Source organism: Azolla caroliniana, unplaced genomic scaffold, assembly GCF_043228905.1.
Source record: "Azolla caroliniana isolate FFs.n. ecotype wild unplaced genomic scaffold, voAzoCaro1.0.p SCAF_13, whole genome shotgun sequence".
NCBI lineage: Eukaryota > Viridiplantae > Streptophyta > Polypodiopsida > Salviniales > Salviniaceae > Azolla > Azolla caroliniana.
Window position 1 is genome coordinate 13,426,549 of NW_028230448.1, and position 21,651 is coordinate 13,448,199.

The window sequence follows — 21,651 nt, forward strand, 5'->3', positions numbered from 1 at the left end:
TTAACCCACGCTAAAATATCTTCAACTAATTAAAACAAACATACATTTCCACATTGAATATAAGGGGTTGTTTACTAATGGGGCAAGGTAATGCCCATTGCCTATACATTTCAATGCCTTTCCATGTCATATATCAAGGGGGTTTGAAAAATGATTATGCATTCAAATAACGTCTAATTTTCACTAAGTATGAGCTCCACCTCGTTGCCCAAATAACTAATGTAGCCAATATGGTTATAATGCTTATAATGGACAAAACAAAACCTTAAAGTTTGTTATGAAGATATTCCAATGTGTGGAGTGGGCATAGGCCTAAACATTGTGATGTTATGAACTAGTGAGCAAACAATGAGAGGACCACCCAGAGGCCTAGGTCAAGAAATAACATATGGTCATAACTATTGCAAGGTCCTCGAGTAATTGTTGTGCATGGCAACACAAATGTGCACATCAAATCAGCCATGATGAGAGTACAAGAGAATCGGTTGGTATATCCAACACAACTTTTGTATTTCTTATGATTTTATGATTTTATGTCAAAAAAAATGTGCACACATGAGACTAACCAACCCAATTGGCATGAGTAACCATACTTCCATATAATTGCATTTCACTTACAACACTTTGTCCCCATGTTGCAAAATGACATGTAAGAAGTTTTGAAGTAAGAATTATTACTGCAGATGAAGATCTTCCCTAAGTGCGTGAAAAAAAGCATAAAATATAAATGAACAATGCATGAGTTAGCCTTATGAGTTCATCAAACTTGGCCTTCAAAAGCAATAAAAGAATCTCTTTCTAAAGCATGAAGGGGAACCAATCAAACCTTAATCAAGAAGTTACATTTTATTCTCTCTCTCTCTCTCTAACTAAAATAAGGAGAATACATAAAATAACGATAAATATACAGTATGTGCAATAATTAGCCAATTGAAACAATAGAAAGCTTCAAATATCTTGGGTTAGAGGTTCTCTCAAACTATAGATAGAATGAATGTGCTAACCACCACTTAGAAGCATGAAAGAGTTATCGAGTACATGGAAAGGCTTATCGAGTACATGGTTAAGGTTTTCTTTTTAACCTCACTTCAACTTTCTAGGATCACATGGAAAGCAAGTACAAATATTTGACTTACACATAAAATCATTTTGGGTTCCAGATGGATGGAACATGGCATATTCTTCCTAATTCCAAAATTTTAACCATGAATGGCACATCCATTGATGCAAATCATCTCTCAATTATCCACCACTTTATTCGATTATATGCTTCTACTTACCTTCATAATATATGGTATATCAAAAGCATCATGTAAATTGCCATCGCTACACCTAATCAACATGTATTCACTTTCCGCTTACACTATGCAACAATGCATGCCCATAATAACACACCTCCCCACTTTTTTAAAGTTATAACTAGAAGAATATATATATATATATATATATGAATTAGTCCACCATTTGATTTGATTGGGTCAAAACACTCAAATAATTTATAGGTTCACGAAATTTGATGTGGATGCTAACATATCGCTCACATTAGCTAACTTGAATTTCAGACTATACCAAAGTTGTAGAAGTCAAAATGATAGAGAACAAGGAGGAAAACAAAGTAAAAGCTATGACAACAGAGTTTAAGTTCTGCTTCTCATTAAACTCTGTCATGTCAGTCGAATTAGCTAACTTACTTGTCAAACTATACCTAAGTTGTTGAAGTCAAAATGATAGAGAACAAAGGAATGAAGTGACAACAAAGTTTAACTTTTGTCACTTTCCCTCTTTTACAACTAACTAGCGTGCAATGGCGTTAAGTGGTGGTGTTAGTTTCTAACAAAAAAATTAGGAAGGTCTAATATATTGTTCGAATATCCACACCACAATTTCGATTATTTCATGGCATGTGCCATGTAACATTCTCTCTGCTCGTCTACCTTGTAATAATTTTTATATTCTATAACTTGCTAGATGAGTGTGAATCTAACTTAAACCATCGAATGTGAACTCAACTTAACATGAACCTTTAAAGCGTGCTTTTAATTTCTATGAACCAATTGAATATTTAGAATTTTGGGTACATAAAATCATATGCAATATATGCAAATGGAAATCAACACATCCACGTGTCCATTGTCAACGATGCCTGTGGTAAAGTGCGTGAAACCACATGTTTGGCCTAAACACAAGTGCTAGAGAGAAGAAAGATTAGAAAGAGATAAATTAATCAAGAAATGATTGCAATGCGCAAGTTATAATTTCTTAGCCAAACTTGTCCTAACGAACCGTGACTACGAATAGAACAAAACATTGCTGAAATCTTTATATCGAGTATATATACATATCATATATCCATACGGATACTGTTTTCTTGACATGACTTGAAGAACCTCATCTACCATATAAATTGTATTGACTTTATCCACACAATCAAAAAGCGAGGAAGGAAATCCTTTTGGTTTAAATACGATGTATTTATCAAGAAAAATCCTACTCGTCTTTTATAGTGCATCCAAATGCAATATGCTTTTTTCATGGAAACTATAGTCTATGTACATATGTTTATTAGTATTTGCCTTTTTCTATTTATCTTCTTGTGTCTCCCTCATGGAATACATTTGTTCATCTATGACTATTTATATACATGGTCTCTTTCTCTTTCCACTCTCATTTTTATTTTCATAACAATACTTTACCATAGTGGTAAGTTGTTAGCCTACCATTTGTTCGTCTTTGACTATTTATATACAACCCTTTTTCTCTTTCCCCTCCCTTTTCTATTTTCATAAAATACTTTAACCTACCGGTAAAGTTGTTAGCCTACCAACTCTAAAGCAATGGTCCTTTTCCTCCTCTTAACTTTACTAGATGACTCTATGGAATGTTAGGGTTGACCGTTGAACAAATGACCTTCTCATCTTTACACCCTCTCCAACTCTAAGGTCGTGGATTCAATGCCATCTCTTGTTTTCTAGGTGCCACTATGGAATGTAGGGATTGAACTCATGAGTCATGACTTTTTGCTCTCTCTGGTTCACTCTTTTCCTTCTTTAATGTTCATGTGTAAGTTGCATGTTTCTTTTGATGACTACTTTTGTTATTGCTTAAACTCAAAATATGTGGAAGTTCAAGTCACATTGAAGTACAATTTTGCCGCACATTCAATTACTTTTATTGTCCTTTAATTCATTAGCAAATGGCACTGTTTAAACATACACCAATAGAATTATTTATCTCCATTCAATTTTATGGGGGTATTTGATTGCTCAAGTATCTTCATTTCCTAACTTGTGACGGTTTATAAGAAGCGAACTTCTTCTCATCAAACCTCAAACACCATGTGGGTCATCACATATGATAAATGGCTCAAGTAAGAGCTTATGTATGCATCTAGAACCTTGGAATCTTTGTAAAAGAAAGACTCAAATAAGTAAAACACTTCTTGTTGATTTCAAGGGGAGAATTCAACATCATTTAGCATGTACAAATATACACGAGTTGGCAGAATATTACAATACCAAAATATTAATCAAATCTAAGAGAAAAACGCAAGATAGAAACAAAGTGTTTTGACAAATTAAGTTCGACATTTGGAATCCGAAACTAACGAATCTATGACATGATGATGAATCCATGGTACAACTTGGAAGCATAAATCAACGAAATCTAACAAAAGCGTTAAGTAGGGAACAAGTTAAAAGTTTTAAGAGTGTGTTGGAGAGTAAAGAGCATATGATACAAAGTTGAATATATGGTATAAGTTGGAATTCAAGATCAAGTTCAATGAACTACATGAAAATAGTTACATGTAGCAAGAACATATACTCATGGTGAGTTATTTATGGAAAACTTAATATACACACACATGCAGGATATGTAACTATGTGATTGGATAAGTCACATTTGGAAAAAGATGATGATTGCTCGTGAAACAAGGAAGGTTTTATAAAGTATCAAATTGACGATACCAATTGCATAATTAGCAATGCCTAGCTAGAGAGATGATGCTAGGCTTTGGAAAGATGGTGTAAAGGTAAAGAGGCTTTTAGTTGTCGATTAATAAACATTATCATCGCATGCACATGATAGGTTTCTAAAGAATATTTCATCTTGTCATTGAAATGGCAACCTGCGGACACAATACACCACATAGTGCAATTGTGAGCAATGTGTTGTTAGGAAGTGTACAAATATGATGGGAACGTGGCATAATGAGTAATATCGAGTGTCTAATTGTTTATTATATTCTCGACATGTACATGTTTATTTATTGCATATTTCCATTGTCCGATTAATGTCGACATGAATCTCTTTGTGTGGTTATGGCGTGATACATTAGAAAAGTATTACATTTTATAAGAGTGCCATCATATTGAAAAAGGAAGAAGATGTTCGTGTAAATATAACCATGTAGGTTGGTGGACCTGCAATAGTGCATGAATATGTATGAATAAGGCGATTAGCATAAACATGCAAAATATTCGATCGAATTGAAAACGGAATCATAAATCAAATCCTATAAAACAATTAGTGCATTGCATACGATTTTTAATCGAGCCGACCATATACGAGCATGAAAATGTGCAAAATAAGTCTTGAACAAACAAAGTAGTGGTTGTTATGGGATACACATATGATCAATTTTAGGGAATAGAGACTACAAAATCGAGTCAAAACATGCTTGCTCCCTTGCCCCGTTCTTATAATATAGACAAAGTTGTTCTAGACTTGAGCATTGATCTAGGGTGGGGTCATGATCAAACTTAGGGGAAAATCGAGTCAAAACATGCTTGCCCTCTTATCATGTAGGCAAAGGCCGTCTAGACTCGAGCACATTGATCTACGGTGGGGTAAAAGAAAAGAAGAAGAAGGGTAGAGAGGATCCGAAAAGGCGATGCTCGGATTCAATCGAGTTATGAATTCGAACCAGTGACAAGTAGTTGAGCCACCCATGGTCTTGTGATGGCAAACATACACGTGGAGAGTCATTTCACACTGGAGTGGGCTTCGTTCCTAGGAAGACAGACAAGGCAGCCATCGTTAGAATGGCAAGGCAAGGCATGGGACCGTAATCGATCAATCGATCGGTCGGTGCGAGATGTGAAGATGAAAGAGGGATGGACAAAAATGCGGCGGGCGGGCGCGTGGTTCATGGAGTCTCTCTCTCTCTCTCTCTCTCTTGTCTTCTCTTGTCTCAGTGACTCTATCTATGTAAGTAAAAATGGTGGCATGGGGGGCTAAATTTGGAGAGAAAAAAGAGCAGAGAGAGAGAGAGAGGCAATATTGATTCTCTCTTTTTCTTCTTTTCTCTCTCTTCTTTCTCTCCCTCTCTCTCTCTCTATCTCTTCCCTTCCTTTTTTGTGTCCACAAATCTTTTGATTCTTTATTTTCTCTCTCTCTCTCTCTCTCTCTTCATCTTCTTCCTTTTTTGTGGAGATTCTCTCTCTTTCTCTCTCTCTCAATTGCCTGTTTTGTCTCTCTACCATACAAAAGTCTCCCCTGTTTCTTTTAATTTCCTCTGTTTCTTTTCTTTTTGTGTGCTGTGTGTGGTTTCTTTCTCTCCCATGAGATTATAATATAAAGCAGAGGAGGAAGAAGGAAGAAGAAGAAACACAAAAAGAACAGAACAGAACAGAGACATCACTATCCCAAAACCTTTGGATCCGTATATATCTGTAAGTAAATTTGTTCCTCTCTCTCTCTCTCTCTCTCTCTCTCTCTCCAATTTCCATGTCTTTTTCTGGTTTTTTGTTTTGTTATGATAAAGGCCGCATAACACTGTTGATGTCTTTTGTTCTGTAGATGCCCTCTCTCTCTCTCTCTCTCTTCCATTCCTTTTTTCCTTTTCTTTTTTTCTTCGTGATGTGATTGATGTTTACCCTAATCATCAACAAACCGCCTTTCCTCTCTCTTTCTCTCTCTCTCCCCCCCCCCCCCCCCCCCTTATTATATCCCTCTCTTACACAGGCCCTCTGTATAAATCATTCTTCTTCCTCTTCAACACACTTTAACAATATCTTGCCAAAGACTTCTAGCTTTCTCTTGGACTCCCCCCCCAGATAGATAGATCTTGTTTGTATATTTCTCGTACAAGTCTCCTGGCATTGCTCCTTTTGTCTCCACACGCTAGGTAAGTCCTTTCGGGTTTGATTATCATTCTGTGTTTTCGTTTGTCTGATGTACTTGCATATATTTTGATGCTTCCGCGATTAACAAACTTTTACTTGAATTGATTTCTTCGTTAATCAGGGCCAATTTCATTTTTTTGATTCACTTATGAATTGATTTCTTCATTAATCAGGGACAGTTTCATCTTTTTATTCACTTATGAATTGATTTCTTCATTAATCGGGACAGTTTCATTTTTTTATTCATTTATTATTGGAATTTCTGTCTAATTTATGCACATACATGTATTATGCTATAACCAATTCGGGTGTTTTTAAAGGTTCATCGTTTCCTACTCTAGGGTTTGATGTCTGATGCATGCATATTTTTTTAAGTGTTCCATAACTAAAGGATTGACTTACATGCCTTTCAAAATTTATTTTCCTTCATCATGCAAACGTTAATCCATAGTCTTCTTTATGTGCTCTGTAAAACTGTGGTCTTTTCTTAATAGTGATGGTCTTACCAGAGATGATTTGTGAATTGGTTTCGTTAACTAAATATGCATGCAATAAGCTAATATCCCTATCTATTGTTAATGGTCCCATAACCCATATACTGAAGGTCAAGTGTTAATTGCTTGTCCGTACACGTGCGAAAGACCTTAATACCTAATCCATCATGATGGAAATGCAGCACTTTTGAATTTGGTTTGTTTTTCCTTTGGACATGCAATAACTTATCATCGATTGGACACTTTGAATGTACTAATTGAGGCATTGCATGTGGGATGCAGGAATTTTTTTTTTGCTGAAGTTTCGGAGGGTGGTTCGAGTGCATTCCTGAGAGATTCATCACCAGTTTGGAAGTTGCGGACGTGGGGGATCAACTGGAGGATAGTCAAAGTGGGGCATCACGGCTTTGAAAATTAAGCCCCTCGCAGATCTTCGACAGTGTACATATGCGAGGAAGATCCACGACGCTTTCTTGCTTGTGAGCCATCCTTCAATACACGGAGGCCGGGGCGCCACCCCTGCTGAGGGCGGGCAACCTTCAGATCTCCAATACTTAGCAGGGGGAGGTTCCTTCCCTTCCTTTTCAACTTTCCGTTTCTTCCCTCTCGAGGAGAAACCGAAAGTTGTTACTGCCACCCCTGAAAAGGTTGAGAAACATGCTTACCATCAAGAGGATTCCGACACTTCTCTCCATCTATCAGGATGGTGGGGTGGAACGCCCCGGCTGTGGAAGAAACTGTCTGGGTTCTTGTTGTATTCCTGGCAAGTTAAAAACTCTTCAATTTACTTGTTGTACGCCTTTGTTTCTTATTATGGTAGATAACTTGCTGTATGTTTGTGCTCTATAATTATATATTTTCTAACATAGCATAACATAACATAGGCTACTAGCATTGAACTTTAGTTTCATATGTGTTATGCATAGTTTATATGAGATAATTATACATATCCCATGACATGATATTTTGGTTTATTTATATATGGTACAAATTTATTACAAAGGGAAACCTTGTACGGGGATAATCTTTATGTCATGCTGTTTTAATGTTGATATACGATAGAGATCGATATGAAGGGGAAACATAGGCAGTTGCAAATCTGAATATCGTAAATAATCTTGCAGGAGCTAAGCTACCTGTATATACTTTCTCTGGAAGCAAAACAAAAGGTCATTGCCATGATATGCTCGATTCTTCAGATAGTGACTCTGAAAACTGTGATGCTCAGTTCCTCGATTCTCTTATCCTTGGACAGGTTCTTAATAATAAAATCATGTATTCTGGATAGAATTTTTCTTTACACTGATGTGACGAAAACATAACCTTTGTAACTGTGCTTTTTCAGTGGGAGGAACGATCAGCCCGTGGGCTCTTCCGCTATGATGTGACAGCTTGCGAGACCAAGGTGTGTATATGCATTAAAAAGATTGAATGGATTGGGTTTGTGAATTTTTTTTTGAAGTGGAATGCCACTTTTGCTGTGTGAAAGGTTCTTCCTGGGGAATTTGGATTTGTTGCACAACTGAATGAGGGGAGGCATTCGAAGAAACGCCCTACAGAGTTTCGCGTTGACCAAGTTCTTCAAGCTTATGATCCCAAAAAGTTCAACTTCTCTAAAGTAGGTCAAGAGGAGGTCTTATTTTGCTTTGAGGAGAGCAAGGATGAGCATTATGGTTATTGTGATGAGATGGTGGTTGGCAAAAGTCCGAATATTGTTGCAATAAACGTGAGGAAGAATCTCTACGTTGGCTCTAGTGGGGTAATCAATCAAGATGGCATCATTTCTTGTATTAAATTTTTTATTCATTTTCAGGTAAGTCCAATTGAATATGGTCATGTTCTACTTGTGCCGAAACTACATGACTGCAAGCCACAACAAATTGATGAAGAAAGTTTCCGCCTTGCCTTGCACTTTGCTGCTGAAGCCAATAATACAAGTTTTCGTGTGGGTTTTAACAGTCTCGGAGCATATGCGACTATCAATCATCTTCACTTTCAGGTAATTCTTTTGGTCTTTCAAAGTCACAGAAGATTTCTATTCATAGTCCCACAAAGTGATAACTTACGTGACACAATTTAAAATGTATCAAAATCTGAATGTTGTATTTTTTCTAATTTGAAATATTTCAATCCATGGTCAATGAAAGTGCTATAATTCCATTACACACCCACATGCACTAAGATTTAGATATGACATGTTCTCTGACATGGATAATTCCAATTTATGGTTTGTGAAGTGGTAACACCATCACATGCACAAGTGCCAAGGTCATGAATATGAAATTCACGTCAATTGTTCATAGAGTGAGCTCAAATGTACCAAAAGATTGATATATTATATGTGCTACTATTCGTGTTTCTTCAGGCTTATTACCTTGTGGCTCCATTTCCTGTGGAGAGAGCTGAGGTGAAGAGGATTGGAAGTCTGAAGAAGAATAAGTCATGTGTGAAAGTATTTGAATTGGCCAATTATGCGGTAAATGGATTGGTATACGAGTGCACCGGAAGCTTGAATGATTTGGCCAATTGTGTGGCTAGGGCTTGTATGGTTCTCCAAGAACGCAATATTCCATTCAATGTCCTCATTGCAGATTGTGGGCTTCGAGTCTTTCTTTTCCCACAGGTAAATATTTTTTCCTTTTTTATTATAATGAAAATGCTAAACAAAACTAAAACTTGGCACCCAATATTGGCTTCAAATAAATGAAGACCTTACCGTTGTTTTTGGCATAAAATAATGAATACTATTTTGCTTGAATAAAATGCTCTAACCAAATTTGTTTTTCGTGTGCCAGTGTTTTGCTGAAAAGCAAGCCTTAGGCCAAGTAGATCAAAGCATTCTGGATACACAAGTGAATCCAGCCGTATGGGAGATAAGTGGGCATATCGTTCTGAAACGAAGGGAGGATTACGAGGCTGCAACTGAAGAATATGCATGGAAACTACTCGCTGAAGTCTCTCTCTCGGAAGAGAGATTTAACGAAGTTAAACACTTTTGCCTTGAGGCTTCATGGAAAGAAGACGAACATACCTTGAATGATCAAATGTTCTCTTTCATCCCATTGAATAATAATGAAGGACTGAAGCTTCCAGAACAGAGCATCAGTGGGAAGAAAAGTAAGGCGAAAAACTTCACATCCATGTCCTTGCAAGAAACCGTCGTGTAGACCATGTAAAAAGCCATTTTGTGTCATTGCATTTCATAAGGACGCCGTTATATGGTGATTTGATTTGATATGAAAAGACTATGGTAGAGAATAAAGGCAATGTTGGCAACACAGCTATTAGACAACGTGTAGAATGAGCCATGGTTTCTATTTTTAATTAACTGTAAGAGTTTGGTGGAAATGATATTGGCTCAGTGTATCATTGGTCAGTTGCCGCATTGCCTGCAATGATAAAGTAAGATATGCACAATCTGAGAAGACATTTACCTGACATGAAGTAAATATCTACTACTTGCTTCATCTTGGGGTGACTTTCCTGTAGTTTTATTTCATATTATTGTGTTTAATGTCGAAAGTCCTATGAACTTTATTTCTTCCATGCTAATTCATGGATTCTCTATATGTTTCGTACTTGAGGTAATAATCTGTTCTTTGAGAAGTTTTGCGACTGAGAAACTTTGGCATTGAATTCTTGGAGAGCAAGCAGAAACAAATGAATGTTGCGAAAATGATCGCGGTCCTTTTTGTGTATGCATATGTTCTGCTATTATCAGAAGGGTGTTGATTTTTTGGTTGAAATTACTAGCTTTTGTGCTAATGACAAAGAAAAACATTGGATTCAATATTGTTGCAGTGGAAAATTTATTTCTAGCCAAAATGCGAAATTTTGCATTATTGTTATTTTAATTGCATTGTCGATTGATTTAATAAAATGATTTAAGAAGGCTCAAATAGTTGGAATTGTTGAAAAGCCTTGAAAAAGGCATCAAAGATGATGACAAATTGGTATGTAATAAAAGAAAATGGTATCAAAAGATATCCTATGCACACTAAATCTAATTGATGTGATTTCTACAAGCCATTACCTCAAGGGTCGCAACATTACACTTAATAAAAGTAAATGGAAATTCGCAGATTGAAGAGATTCACTGCATCCTTGACAAGCAACTTGCATGAAGTATCCTACGATAGTAATATATATTAGCAACTAATAATACAACATATACATGGAACCATACACCACCAACATCAGTCACTTCCATGTAAAATCATAGATCATGATAATTAAGATCTTCCAATTTATTCCATCCAAGATTCCAAAACCTAGAGGTTTCATTTTGGAACAATCATGGTGGAAGGCTAACGATGATGGGTTAGCCCTTTTGAGTGACTGTATTCTATCAATACGTATCTTTACATTGATTTGGTGGGGAAAGGGAAAGCTCGGGTTAAGAACAATAGGGGCTACCATTGCAACATACATTGAATTGTAGTAAAGTTGGAAGTACGGAAGAAAGAACTAAAGTTTGGGCTATAAATATCACACGATACATAGAATTTGGTCCAAGAGTTCAAACTAGCTAGACAAAAAACTTTTTGATGCATACCTCTTATATAAATCCCATTTTAACATTATTTCTCAAAAAGTGACCATAACATGCCAACGCCCAAAATGGATTTGTGTTTTCTTATTACAAATGTAAAATGGTGTACACAAAAATCAAACACAAGCATTCAGAATTACAATCAATTCACATTTCTATTGTCCAAAATATTTAGGAATATTTTATTTTTTCATGATGAATATAGATGGTTGATACAAAATTGAGGATGGAAGTATTGAGCTTTGTATATTGGTGGAAACATTAACATGTAATTTTAAGGACAAAAGTAGATATGATTTTGTTGTAGTCGTTCATATGAAGAGCAAAGACAACACATTATATCTTTACAAATATCTTTAACCATGTGCAATCTAGGGAACATAACGCATCTCTTAAAAATTTGCAAAAGCGAAGAAATCTCATGTAGATGATAGAGAATTGCAAGGGACACAACATGACTATTTTCAAGGTGGGGGGAGTGTACATTGAAAAGTCATGAACTTCTAATAATGAAAACAATTTAGAGAAAATCAAAGAATGCACTGATGATATTATGTTTTGGGATGGAAAAAACAAACCAAGCAAGCAAACCATTATGTTAAGCGAGATCTATATCTAGAGTTCATGTCATCTGAGAGTCGTGGGGTCATAGAATGAAGATATTATCTTGGTCTAGTCTGTATATCCTACTGAATTTGTGACTTTTGAGTTCTTTCTTGAAAATTGTGTATTTTCCTTGCGAGAAAATTTTGGATTAATAAAATTGTCAAATTTGAATCCAAGGTATATGGGTTAATAAACAAGAGTGGCATTAGTGGCTTTAATGCTACAATTCAAAGGCATCAAGCACATGGAGAGGCCACTTCATAATTTGGAAGGATTGGCATGGTTCTTAATCTATTTCTATTTTTTGAAGATTCTCTATGTAGCATTTGAAATTGTGTTATTTAACATGTATCCATGGATATTATTGAATCACAATATTAATGGTGATGTTTGTTTTGTGTGGCCAAGTGTTGTTTGTCTACTTCGAATAATACATAAGAATATGTGCAAATGAAAATCTAGACATAAATACCAAAATTCACAATTATACTTGTGGTGAAAGTAGTAAATGAGAACTTCATTCATATTCTAGATATATGTATGAGTAAGAAACATAACCCAATAAATATTAGGATGTGAATGTCAAAATGTGATGAGAGTATCAAGAAAGCATGAGGACCAAATTAGGAAGGGGGATTGTTATCAACACTAATAGAAAACTAAAATTGTATGTCATTTCAAAAATTGCCCATCTTAACCGTGTGACATTACCAACTTCCAAATGTACCATGCTTAGTGGTGGTAGTGGGATATGGATAACCAACATGAGAGAATGTTTACCTATAACATTAGACCTTAGAAATATTGACGAACAAATTGGATGGGTCATAGTTTCTGAATGAGGTTTATTATATATCTTGTCTATATAAAGGTGTGTTGGAGGATTTTGAAGTGGAGGAGAAATCTCAAGGTTAAAGCTCGAGATGAAGAAGAACTACAAAAAAGAGGCACTTATTATGGGCTTGATGATAACCTTGATGATGGTCATGTGGGCAAGGGGACAAAGTGACACGAAAGCACCCACGATGCCATCATGCAATATTATTTCGACAGTGAGGCAACTTACCTCATGTGTACGTTATGTGTCTCTGACGAAACCATCTGAAGATTGTTGTAATGCAATGCAAGGTATGGAACTAGCATGTGTTTGTATGTTCCTTAACATGCCCCCGATCAATTATTTCGATCATAGTAAGGTGCTTGCTATCCCCAAAGCTTGCAATCTAGCTAACACGACTTGCCCTACCAATGAAAGTTGGGGCACTCGCTAAGAACACTTAACCTTACCATTCGGAAAGTTTACCTTATTTACTTACATTTAAAAAATCCACAGGTTAAGGATGATCCCATTAGGATTATGTGATCTAAAGCATCTTGTTTGAGGTCTTGTTGATTAAAACCTTAGATTTCAAATTTTCAATCACATATAGTTTTTTTGGTTCAATTGTAGTAGTTTTCATCCCATTTATTTGTAGTGTATTTGTTGTTTTAGTGTTTAGTATTTTGGTGTTCCATATGTTGTAATTATGGTCTAATTTTAAGTCCCCAACTACTTTCTTTGTAGTTTATTGATTGGTTTACTTTTCCGTGTTCTATGTATTGTAATCCAATTGTATTTGACTTTCATCTTATTTATTTTTGTAGTCTAACTGATTATTTTACTTTGCAACCCAAAGTTGTTATGATGGAAGAGTCATGGTATGGTGTCTTCAATGTCTTCATTTCTCTCTAGATTGAATAAGACGATAAATGTCTTTACAAATAATGTCACCCTCTTTCTATATATCTCATTGAAGATATCATATTTGTGTGCTGTGAAGCACAATTCATCCTTATTGTGGCTCTTGTTGGCAAATATCCTAAGGAATTTGGGTCGCAAAAATGATCCAATCATGTAGAACTATTAAGAGGAGCTATAAATTATCAGCATTTGCAAACATAAAAGTGCCATCCTAAATTACGATGATCTTCTAACGAGAAACCGCAAATTAGCTGATGTTAAAATTTGTTTCAACTCTTTTACGGGTTTGAATTTTAATCCAAGAATTAGTACTCTCTTCTAGATGCTCTCTCGATGAACATTTGTGACTCAAAATTATTAAGGTTAAGATACAATCATTAAATTAAAAGTGGTCAGCGCATCTTTTTAAGTTCTCCCTAAAAACAGGGGGCCTCTATTTAATGTACTTTTCTCTTCTATGAAGTAACAATTTGCATATTTCATTCTATTATCTTCTGAGTAGATATGAGATCTCCTATTTTCAAACAAATTCAATGGTGATTTGCAAATACGTTTATAAACAATCAAGCATGTAATATTGAATCTAAGTCTTTCTTACTGATGGGAAATAGGTATGGAAAGGATCTGAAACTTGAACTTCACAATATTTTAGTGCCGATAATGTTATATTAACATTGACAAAGAGCAACACAACCCAAGAATGAGAAAATATGTTAGCATCTACTTGAGGCTGAACCGAACCTAGAGAGAAATCATGATTACAAATATAAAAGAGAGGAATCGCCATATGGCATTTTGGTTGAGCTACGTACTTAGCCCTCATCAAAGTCCTTTCTCAACTAATATTGTTACAACTGTTTATGTATCACAAAGCTTGAATTACAAATGCCAACAATGCATTGTTGTTTTATATTACATAGAAAAGTCTCTTAGAAGACCTTTCTTTCCCTTTTCCCATAGGCATTCATGATAAAGATAACTCTTATGCACTTCTGTATCTTTATTTGCAAGCATTACATCTCTCATATTTTACTCGCAAGGATAAAGGCATATACAATATACCACATACTTATGAAACCTCAAAGATTTCGAAGTGTCAACACTTCACCGGTGATTTGTTACATGAGTCCATTTCGCTCCTTTCAGTCACTTTATTGCATCTTTTAACATGACATTATCTGCATAGATATTATGCATGCACACATAAGTTCCAACATCTTTTTCATCCAATAACAATGCATATTCAAAAGCATGTCTTCCGAGCTCAACTTCGCCCCATTTGGAGCAGCCACCTAAGATAGAATGCCAAACAACAAGATCAGGTGAGAATGGGATATCCTTGATCATTGTAATTGCTGAATATACTTGTCCTGCTCGACAAAGAGCATCAACAATGCACGTGTAATGCTCAAGATCTGCTTTAATCCCATACTCTTTGCTCATCGATTTCATGTACAATTGCGCCTTATCCACCAAACCAGCATGGCTGCATACATTCAGAAGATTCTGGAATGTAATCAGATTTGGCTTCTCACCTTCTTCTTTCATCTTTTCAAAGGTTTTGAAAACATTCTCACATTCACCTAGTTGAGTATATCCTCCAATAAGTGCATTCCATGTAACAACTGTTCGAACTTCCAGCTTTTCAAATAATCGGCATGCTGTTTTCAAGAAGCCATTTTTACAATATAATTCAACTAATGCAGTTCCCAGGGCAACATCCCTCTCTAGCCCCTTCTTGGTGATCTCCATATGCATATCTTGGCCTTTTTCCATAGCCCCTATATTGCCATAGGCTTTTAATATATAAACAAAGGTAATAGCATCTGGAGGAATGCCATCTGTTAGCATTTGGTTGAAACACTCAAAAACAGCTTCAGAAGATCCGTGTTCAGCATATCCACCAATTAATGCATTCCAAGAGATTATATTTCTCTTAGTAAGCTTATCAAACACATATTGTGCCTCTTCAAGCAAACCACATTTTGCATACATATCAACCAAGCTGCTACTGACCAACATATCTCTATCAAAGCACATGTTGCAGATTTCTCCATGTAGTTGACGGGCCTTTCCTGCATTTCCTAAGGCACCACAAGCTTTCAAGATATAAACAAAGGCCAACGGATCTGGAGAAATGCCTTCAAGCTTCATTTTCTCAAAAGAATCCAATGCATTTAAACTATAGCCATGCTCGGCATACCCTGCAATTAAGGCTGTCCACAACATTACATTACGATCCTGAAAATTCTCGAACACATGTTGTGCTTTTGCGAGCAATCCATTTTGCACATACATATCCACTAACGCTGTGGCTACTGCAATACTTTCTATTTTCCCACTTTTGTCGATCTGTGCATGTATTTCTTTAGCTTTTTCCATGGCTCCTATCTTGCTATAAGCTTTCAATATGCCCACAAAAGTGATACTATCCGGAGAAACACCTTCCAATTGCATTTGTTCAAATGCTTGGCATGCTTCAACACCACGTTCATTTTCAATAAATCCTGTAATTAGCGTATTCCATGCGACTCTGTCTCTAACAGGCAATTTGTGAAACACTTCTTGTGCTTTCTCAATAAAACCACATTGAGCATACATGTGAAGCAATGAACTACCTATAAACACGTTGGTTTCCAACAAGCTCTTACTGGCTATTTCGGAATGTATTTCGCACCCTCTTTTTGAGTCTTTAAGGTTAGCACATGCTTTAAGCAATGCCACATAAGTATACATACTAGGCTTTAAGGAATCATCCTTCTTCATTTCATGATACAATAAGAGAGCTCGATGTGGCTCTCCATGTTTGGCATAACCTGAAATAAGAGAATTCCATGAACATTCATTCCTATAGAATAACTTGTCGAATAATTGTTGGGCTTCTTGAATTCGTCCGACTTCAACAAGAAGTGATACAAGTAGGTTTCCAAGTGATATATGATTTTCAAGACCCATATTGTGCATATGAGCATGTAACCACAGCGAGGGAAGCAAAAGTCTTTGATTTGTACATTTGTTCAAGAGGGACGCCATAATATCAATTGATGGCACTCTTTCTCCAAAAGAACTAAGTGTCTCCTCCACTGAGGCTTGTGTTTCCTCATCACTATAACTGCTAGCTATTTCCCTTTTATGTCCCTGATTGGTACATTCTAAACTATAATCCAATCAGAGTACATTGAAATTCTAAAACAAGTGAAAATGAAAATATACCAAAGCATCAAATTCATTGGTCAGCTAATCCCGAAACTCTCTATTGGTACATTGTAAACTATAATCCAATAAGAGTTCATGGAAATTCTAAAACAAGTAAAAATGAGAACGAAAGTATTACCAAATCATCAAACTTGTTAGCAAGCTAATCTCAAAACCATCTATTTGTACATTCTAGATTCTAACGGAGCACATTGCAATTCTAAACAAGTAAAAGTGAGCGTTTGAGTACCAATCACCAAATTCTATAGCGAGCTAATCCCAAAAACCCCTTGATTCTAAAGTTTCTATTAGAGGATATATGAATTCCAAAAACAAAGTAAAATGAAAACTAGAGCACCAATCGAGTTTATTAGTGATGCAACACTGATTGGTACATTCTAAACTCTAATCTTACCAGCGCTCATAGGAACTCCAAAAACAGAGTAAAGTTAGTAGTAGGATACCGATTGAGTTCATTGCTGGGATAGCCCTAAAGAAACCCTGATTTGTACATTGTAAACAATAATCCAGCCAGAGAAATAGAAATTCTACAACAAGTACTAAATCGTCAGGTTCACAAATGATGATGGAAGCTGGATCCATCATTTACCGTTCAGAAATGAAAAGGTAAAACCCAAAACCCTCAGTATAAATAGATTAAAACAACGTATTGAGAGCTTACCTCAAGAAGCCTATCTTGAAGCCAGATTGGGTTGAAACGATTATCTATCCACAGCCTTTCTTTGCGAATTTTATGTCTGAAATCTGGGGCTTTAGGGTTTGTCTGTTTAAATAAGAAACAGAGGAATTAACTCAAACATTTCCAAATAATAAGTAATAATAGATAAATGACTATTATCTTCTTCATCTACTACTATTGCTACAACTACAAAGGAATGAAACGGATATAAGAAATCATGACGACATGGACAGATGAAAGGAGACGAATAGGAATCAATGAAGGAACTTACTTTCCTCTTCCTGATATCCCACCATTGGGAAGGATGAGAGAAGTAATCGAGCCAGAGATCAGCAACATGCTCTGCAGATTGAGAGGGCATTCCTCCAAAAGACCTCAGAAAATTACGAGTGATAATCCCCCAGAGAGAGAGAGAGAGACAGAGACAGAGACAGAGACAGAGAGAGAGAGAGAGAGAGAGAGAGAGAGAGAGAGAGAGAATGTTAAAGAATGATCAATTGATGGAATGAATGGATATCTTAGGTTAATGGAATGGATATCTAGTACAAGTTAAGGGATAAAGTTTATGTATGTATTGTAATTCACGATTTGGCCATTTCTGTATAATGAATATATTATGATTAATTGATGGAATGAATGGATATCTTAAGTTAATGGAATGAATGGATATCTAGTAAGTAAATTAAGGGATAAAGTTTATGTATTGTAATTCGCAATTTGGCCATTTCTGTATAATGAATGTATTATGGAACCCTTGAGTCATGCGTAACATACTATGTAATCTTGAATGTATTATGAATGGATATCTTGAGTTAATGGAATGAATGGATATCTAGTAAGTAAGTTAAGGGATAAAGTTTATATATTGTAATTCGCAATTTGGCCATTTCTGTATAATGAATGTATTATGGAACCCATGATATTATATTACTTGCGATTGTTGTCAGGGACAAAGAAGGCTTTGCATTCTGTCTTGCAATGTCTTCGATATTTTGTTGCGGATGAGGGATAAGAAGAGTAATCACATGAGTTGCGTGGAATCATCTAGCAACCCCTCAGCACTTTCGTAGATTTTCATTAATGCAGGAGATGTGTTCAAGCTCACAACCATGTATATCTATTGTTCAATATTTCGTCGGGAAAAAAGATCTAATAAAGGGGAGGGTAACGATTATGGCTTCGTGGTGGCAATTACTAAACGAATGTATTTCACGTAGGATTCCTTGCTCTTCAACACTTAGTTGTCTCATGGCAAGACGCGCTCTCCTTATTTGTTTGGAAACCATCATCTAGTACGTAGCATTGTAATTCTTTGCAAAATGAGTTACTTGGCATGTCTTGTCTGTTATTATGTTGGCCTCTCGAAAGGATAGAAGGAATAATAGGGGCATGCACTATCATGAGTCATGACCTTGACAACCAATGAATGGAGAGTCTTTTAAGAAGGCACATCCATTCAAGGGGCCTAGGAAGAAGTATAAATATGAGGCATAACTACCCTCACAAGACATATTATGTTGGAAGATTGTCATCTTAAGACATCGGTGGTGTAGGCTAGCCTTTCGTCGTGACGATCTTGTTATTACTCATCCTAATATCCGTCAGTATGGGATGTTCGTGGTAGGTTGTTATGTCTTGATCATAGTTCGGGGGTGGTCAGGTGGAACAAGTTCTTCTATCCAATCTATTTACCTTTATTTTTGTCTATTGATTAGTAATATACTCTTAACACTTGTCTATTTGCAATTCAACATATTGCACTACCTGTGTAGTTAGTGGGTGACCATACTCCATCGTGACACCATTGTAAATTTAGTGTTTTTCACATACATGTATTAATAATATTATTGTGTGTTTTCACCAGAGAGAGAGAGAGAGACAGAGAGGAACATTTGAAAATTTAGGTTCTACCCCTCTGTGAAGAATTGGGGTTTCTACCCTTTGCGACCTCGGAAATACCTCTCGTTGGTCGGGTTCATCGTTCACATGTGCTTTGCCGCATGGATGCTACAATCGCATCCTGGCGGCTCTCGAGGGTGTAAATGGTTGTCTTCATAGTCAATATGGACCAAGATGTCTAGGGGAGAGAGCTCGGTTCTAGACTAACGCCATGTGACACCTTTAGAAATACTCAAATCTTATCTCCCACACAATCATGAAGACCTCATCGGGTTTATCATTCACCTATGTTGTCCACATGGATCGTGTGTTACTCCCTCCTGGAGAACAACTTCAATTACTCCTCCTGAGTAATCGGGTCAAGGAATGTGGTGCGTAGAGACATAAATCCCGAGTCTAATCAGAGTGTTTCGATGGCGAGCAGTTCACTCTACAAAATCAGCTACAACAGATTCATACACTTAATTGCACAGACCGAAACGTAATTAGATAAATAGTTGATTGGGGTAGACACAATGCTTGCCCACAAAAGTATAATTCTTCGATTATAAGAGCATACAATACAATACATTACAGTACCGAGTAAAATTGGTATAACTCTCACTCACTCGTTTCTAATCTGAGCTTAGTGCTCTAAGTGATCTAATCTCTCTAGGCTATGATCTGTCTAGTTCCTCCTTTGATCCCCTTATGTGTTCGCCACTTCTTGATTATATAGCTTTCCCTTTTGCTCGACGCTTTCCCAACTACTCCTCCTTGATATTCGGCTTCTACCTTCGGCTATTTGTATTCGGCTTCCTTTGGTCCTTCCACATTTGTCCTCGCGTCCTTTTCATACTTGTCCTTCGCGATCCTTTCACACTTTGGCCCTTCTATCCCACCGGGTAACATCGTGGCAACATTGTTGCATCCTAAGGCTCTCTTGGTGTAAATGGTCATCATTATAGCATGTAGATCACAATGTCCATCATTGGGAGCTCGATGCTACACTATCGACAACTCGAGTAATTTGCATGCAAATATGCACATATATTGCTCAAGTTACTATGTGCCCCAACCTTCCACACATGTGCACACTAGACACAATCTACACACACGTGTGTGTGTGTGTGTGTGTGTGTGTGTGTGTGTGTGTGTGTGTGGTTCTCTATGGACTCCATTCCAACAAGACATTGCCCTTTGTTCAAAACATAATTGAAACACATCAAAAAAATTGCATTGGAATTGGCTTGTTGAATCCAACATTGAAATCTTTCTCATGTTGTATATTCAACGATAATTGATCCTTTCATGTATACCCTTTCTCATATTCCCCCAATATCTAGATAAATGCATCCCTAAAGGTGTATTTCATTCATGAATCAAAACCAAAGTATGATCCATAACTCCATGCTTATTGATTATTTATGTGTTTGAAAATAACTCTAGTTTCTACTTATATTCATAAAATTCACTATTCTCATTATCCCATTCCTCTCGTTTGATCATCTACAAATAAAATCCATATATAATTTCCTCTTCAAGACTTGCTTCAGCTCAACCACTTGATTTTAGCAACACCTTGACATCCCACTCCATTGTTGCACATCAAGAAAAATCATGTCAACAATTTATGTGACGTATGTTCATCAACACGTCAAATGTAATGAATTTCCCCATTTTTTCAAGAGTCGACCCAAGGGCCAACATAATCATACAATGCTCGTAAAAGCAAAATGAAACCATAATCTAAAACATGTAGAGCAACATTGTGCACAAAGTGGATATGATTGTGTCGGACATGCAATTATTAAACGTTCAACCATGGGGAATAGGGGTGTCCTAAAACCTAAACCTTAATCTATTGTAAAAGAAAGTTGTGATAGTTCTTTATTGATGAGCTTGTATGGTTGTTGTTGTTGTCTTGGAACCACCTCTCCCTATGTCTCTTCAGTTCTAGCAAGAAAAGCCCCAAGCATTGTTGGTCCTCATTTTCCATTACCTTACAAAGTGGGCCAAGACCTTGCTTAAAGAGACAATGATATCTCCCTCTTATTTCATAGAAAAATACAACGACCAACATAGTGTTCTTCACATTCCACCCCCTGATGATACTATAGGCAAATTCTTTCTTCTAGAGATATTCGTGGATATATGCCTACCTCAATCTCTAACTAATGGGAAGAAGTTCGCACCTACCTTATCATACTACCCAACACATGGGATAGACGTACATATGTCCATATTAGAGGGCTTGATGTGAATCGATTATCCGTCGTTTGTTAAAAGTGTCTTATAGTAGGGCATCTTCCTACCAACAAATTTTATGGGGCTGATCCATGCTATTTTGTTTTCCAAGC

General features: G+C 36.4%; 2 protein-coding genes across 2 annotated transcripts; one reads left to right on the forward strand and one right to left on the reverse strand.

Annotated features, from left to right (window-relative positions):
- The first annotated feature begins 6,909 nt into the window (after positions 1–6,909).
- LOC147856203 (GDP-L-galactose phosphorylase 2-like) lies at positions 6,910–9,995 on the forward strand. Its single transcript, XM_087329194.1, has 7 exons — positions 6,910–7,382; positions 7,744–7,874; positions 7,965–8,024; positions 8,109–8,345; positions 8,433–8,618; positions 8,985–9,242; positions 9,415–9,995. Exons 1-7 carry the CDS (start codon positions 7,277–7,279, stop codon positions 9,784–9,786), a joined length of 1,350 nt encoding a protein of 449 aa, XP_087185320.1. The 5' UTR covers positions 6,910–7,276; the 3' UTR covers positions 9,787–9,995.
- A 4,291-nt stretch (positions 9,996–14,286) lies between these two features.
- Positions 14,287–17,889, reverse strand: LOC147856204 (pentatricopeptide repeat-containing protein At2g03380, mitochondrial-like). Its single transcript, XM_087329478.1, has 3 exons — positions 17,685–17,889; positions 17,396–17,497; positions 14,287–16,656 (listed from the first exon to the last, which is right to left on the reverse strand). The coding sequence occupies exons 1-3, from the start codon at positions 17,772–17,774 to the stop codon at positions 14,665–14,667; spliced, it is 2,184 nt and encodes a 727-aa protein (XP_087185604.1). The 5' UTR covers positions 17,775–17,889; the 3' UTR covers positions 14,287–14,664.
- Between the last annotated feature and the right edge of the window lie 3,762 nt (positions 17,890–21,651).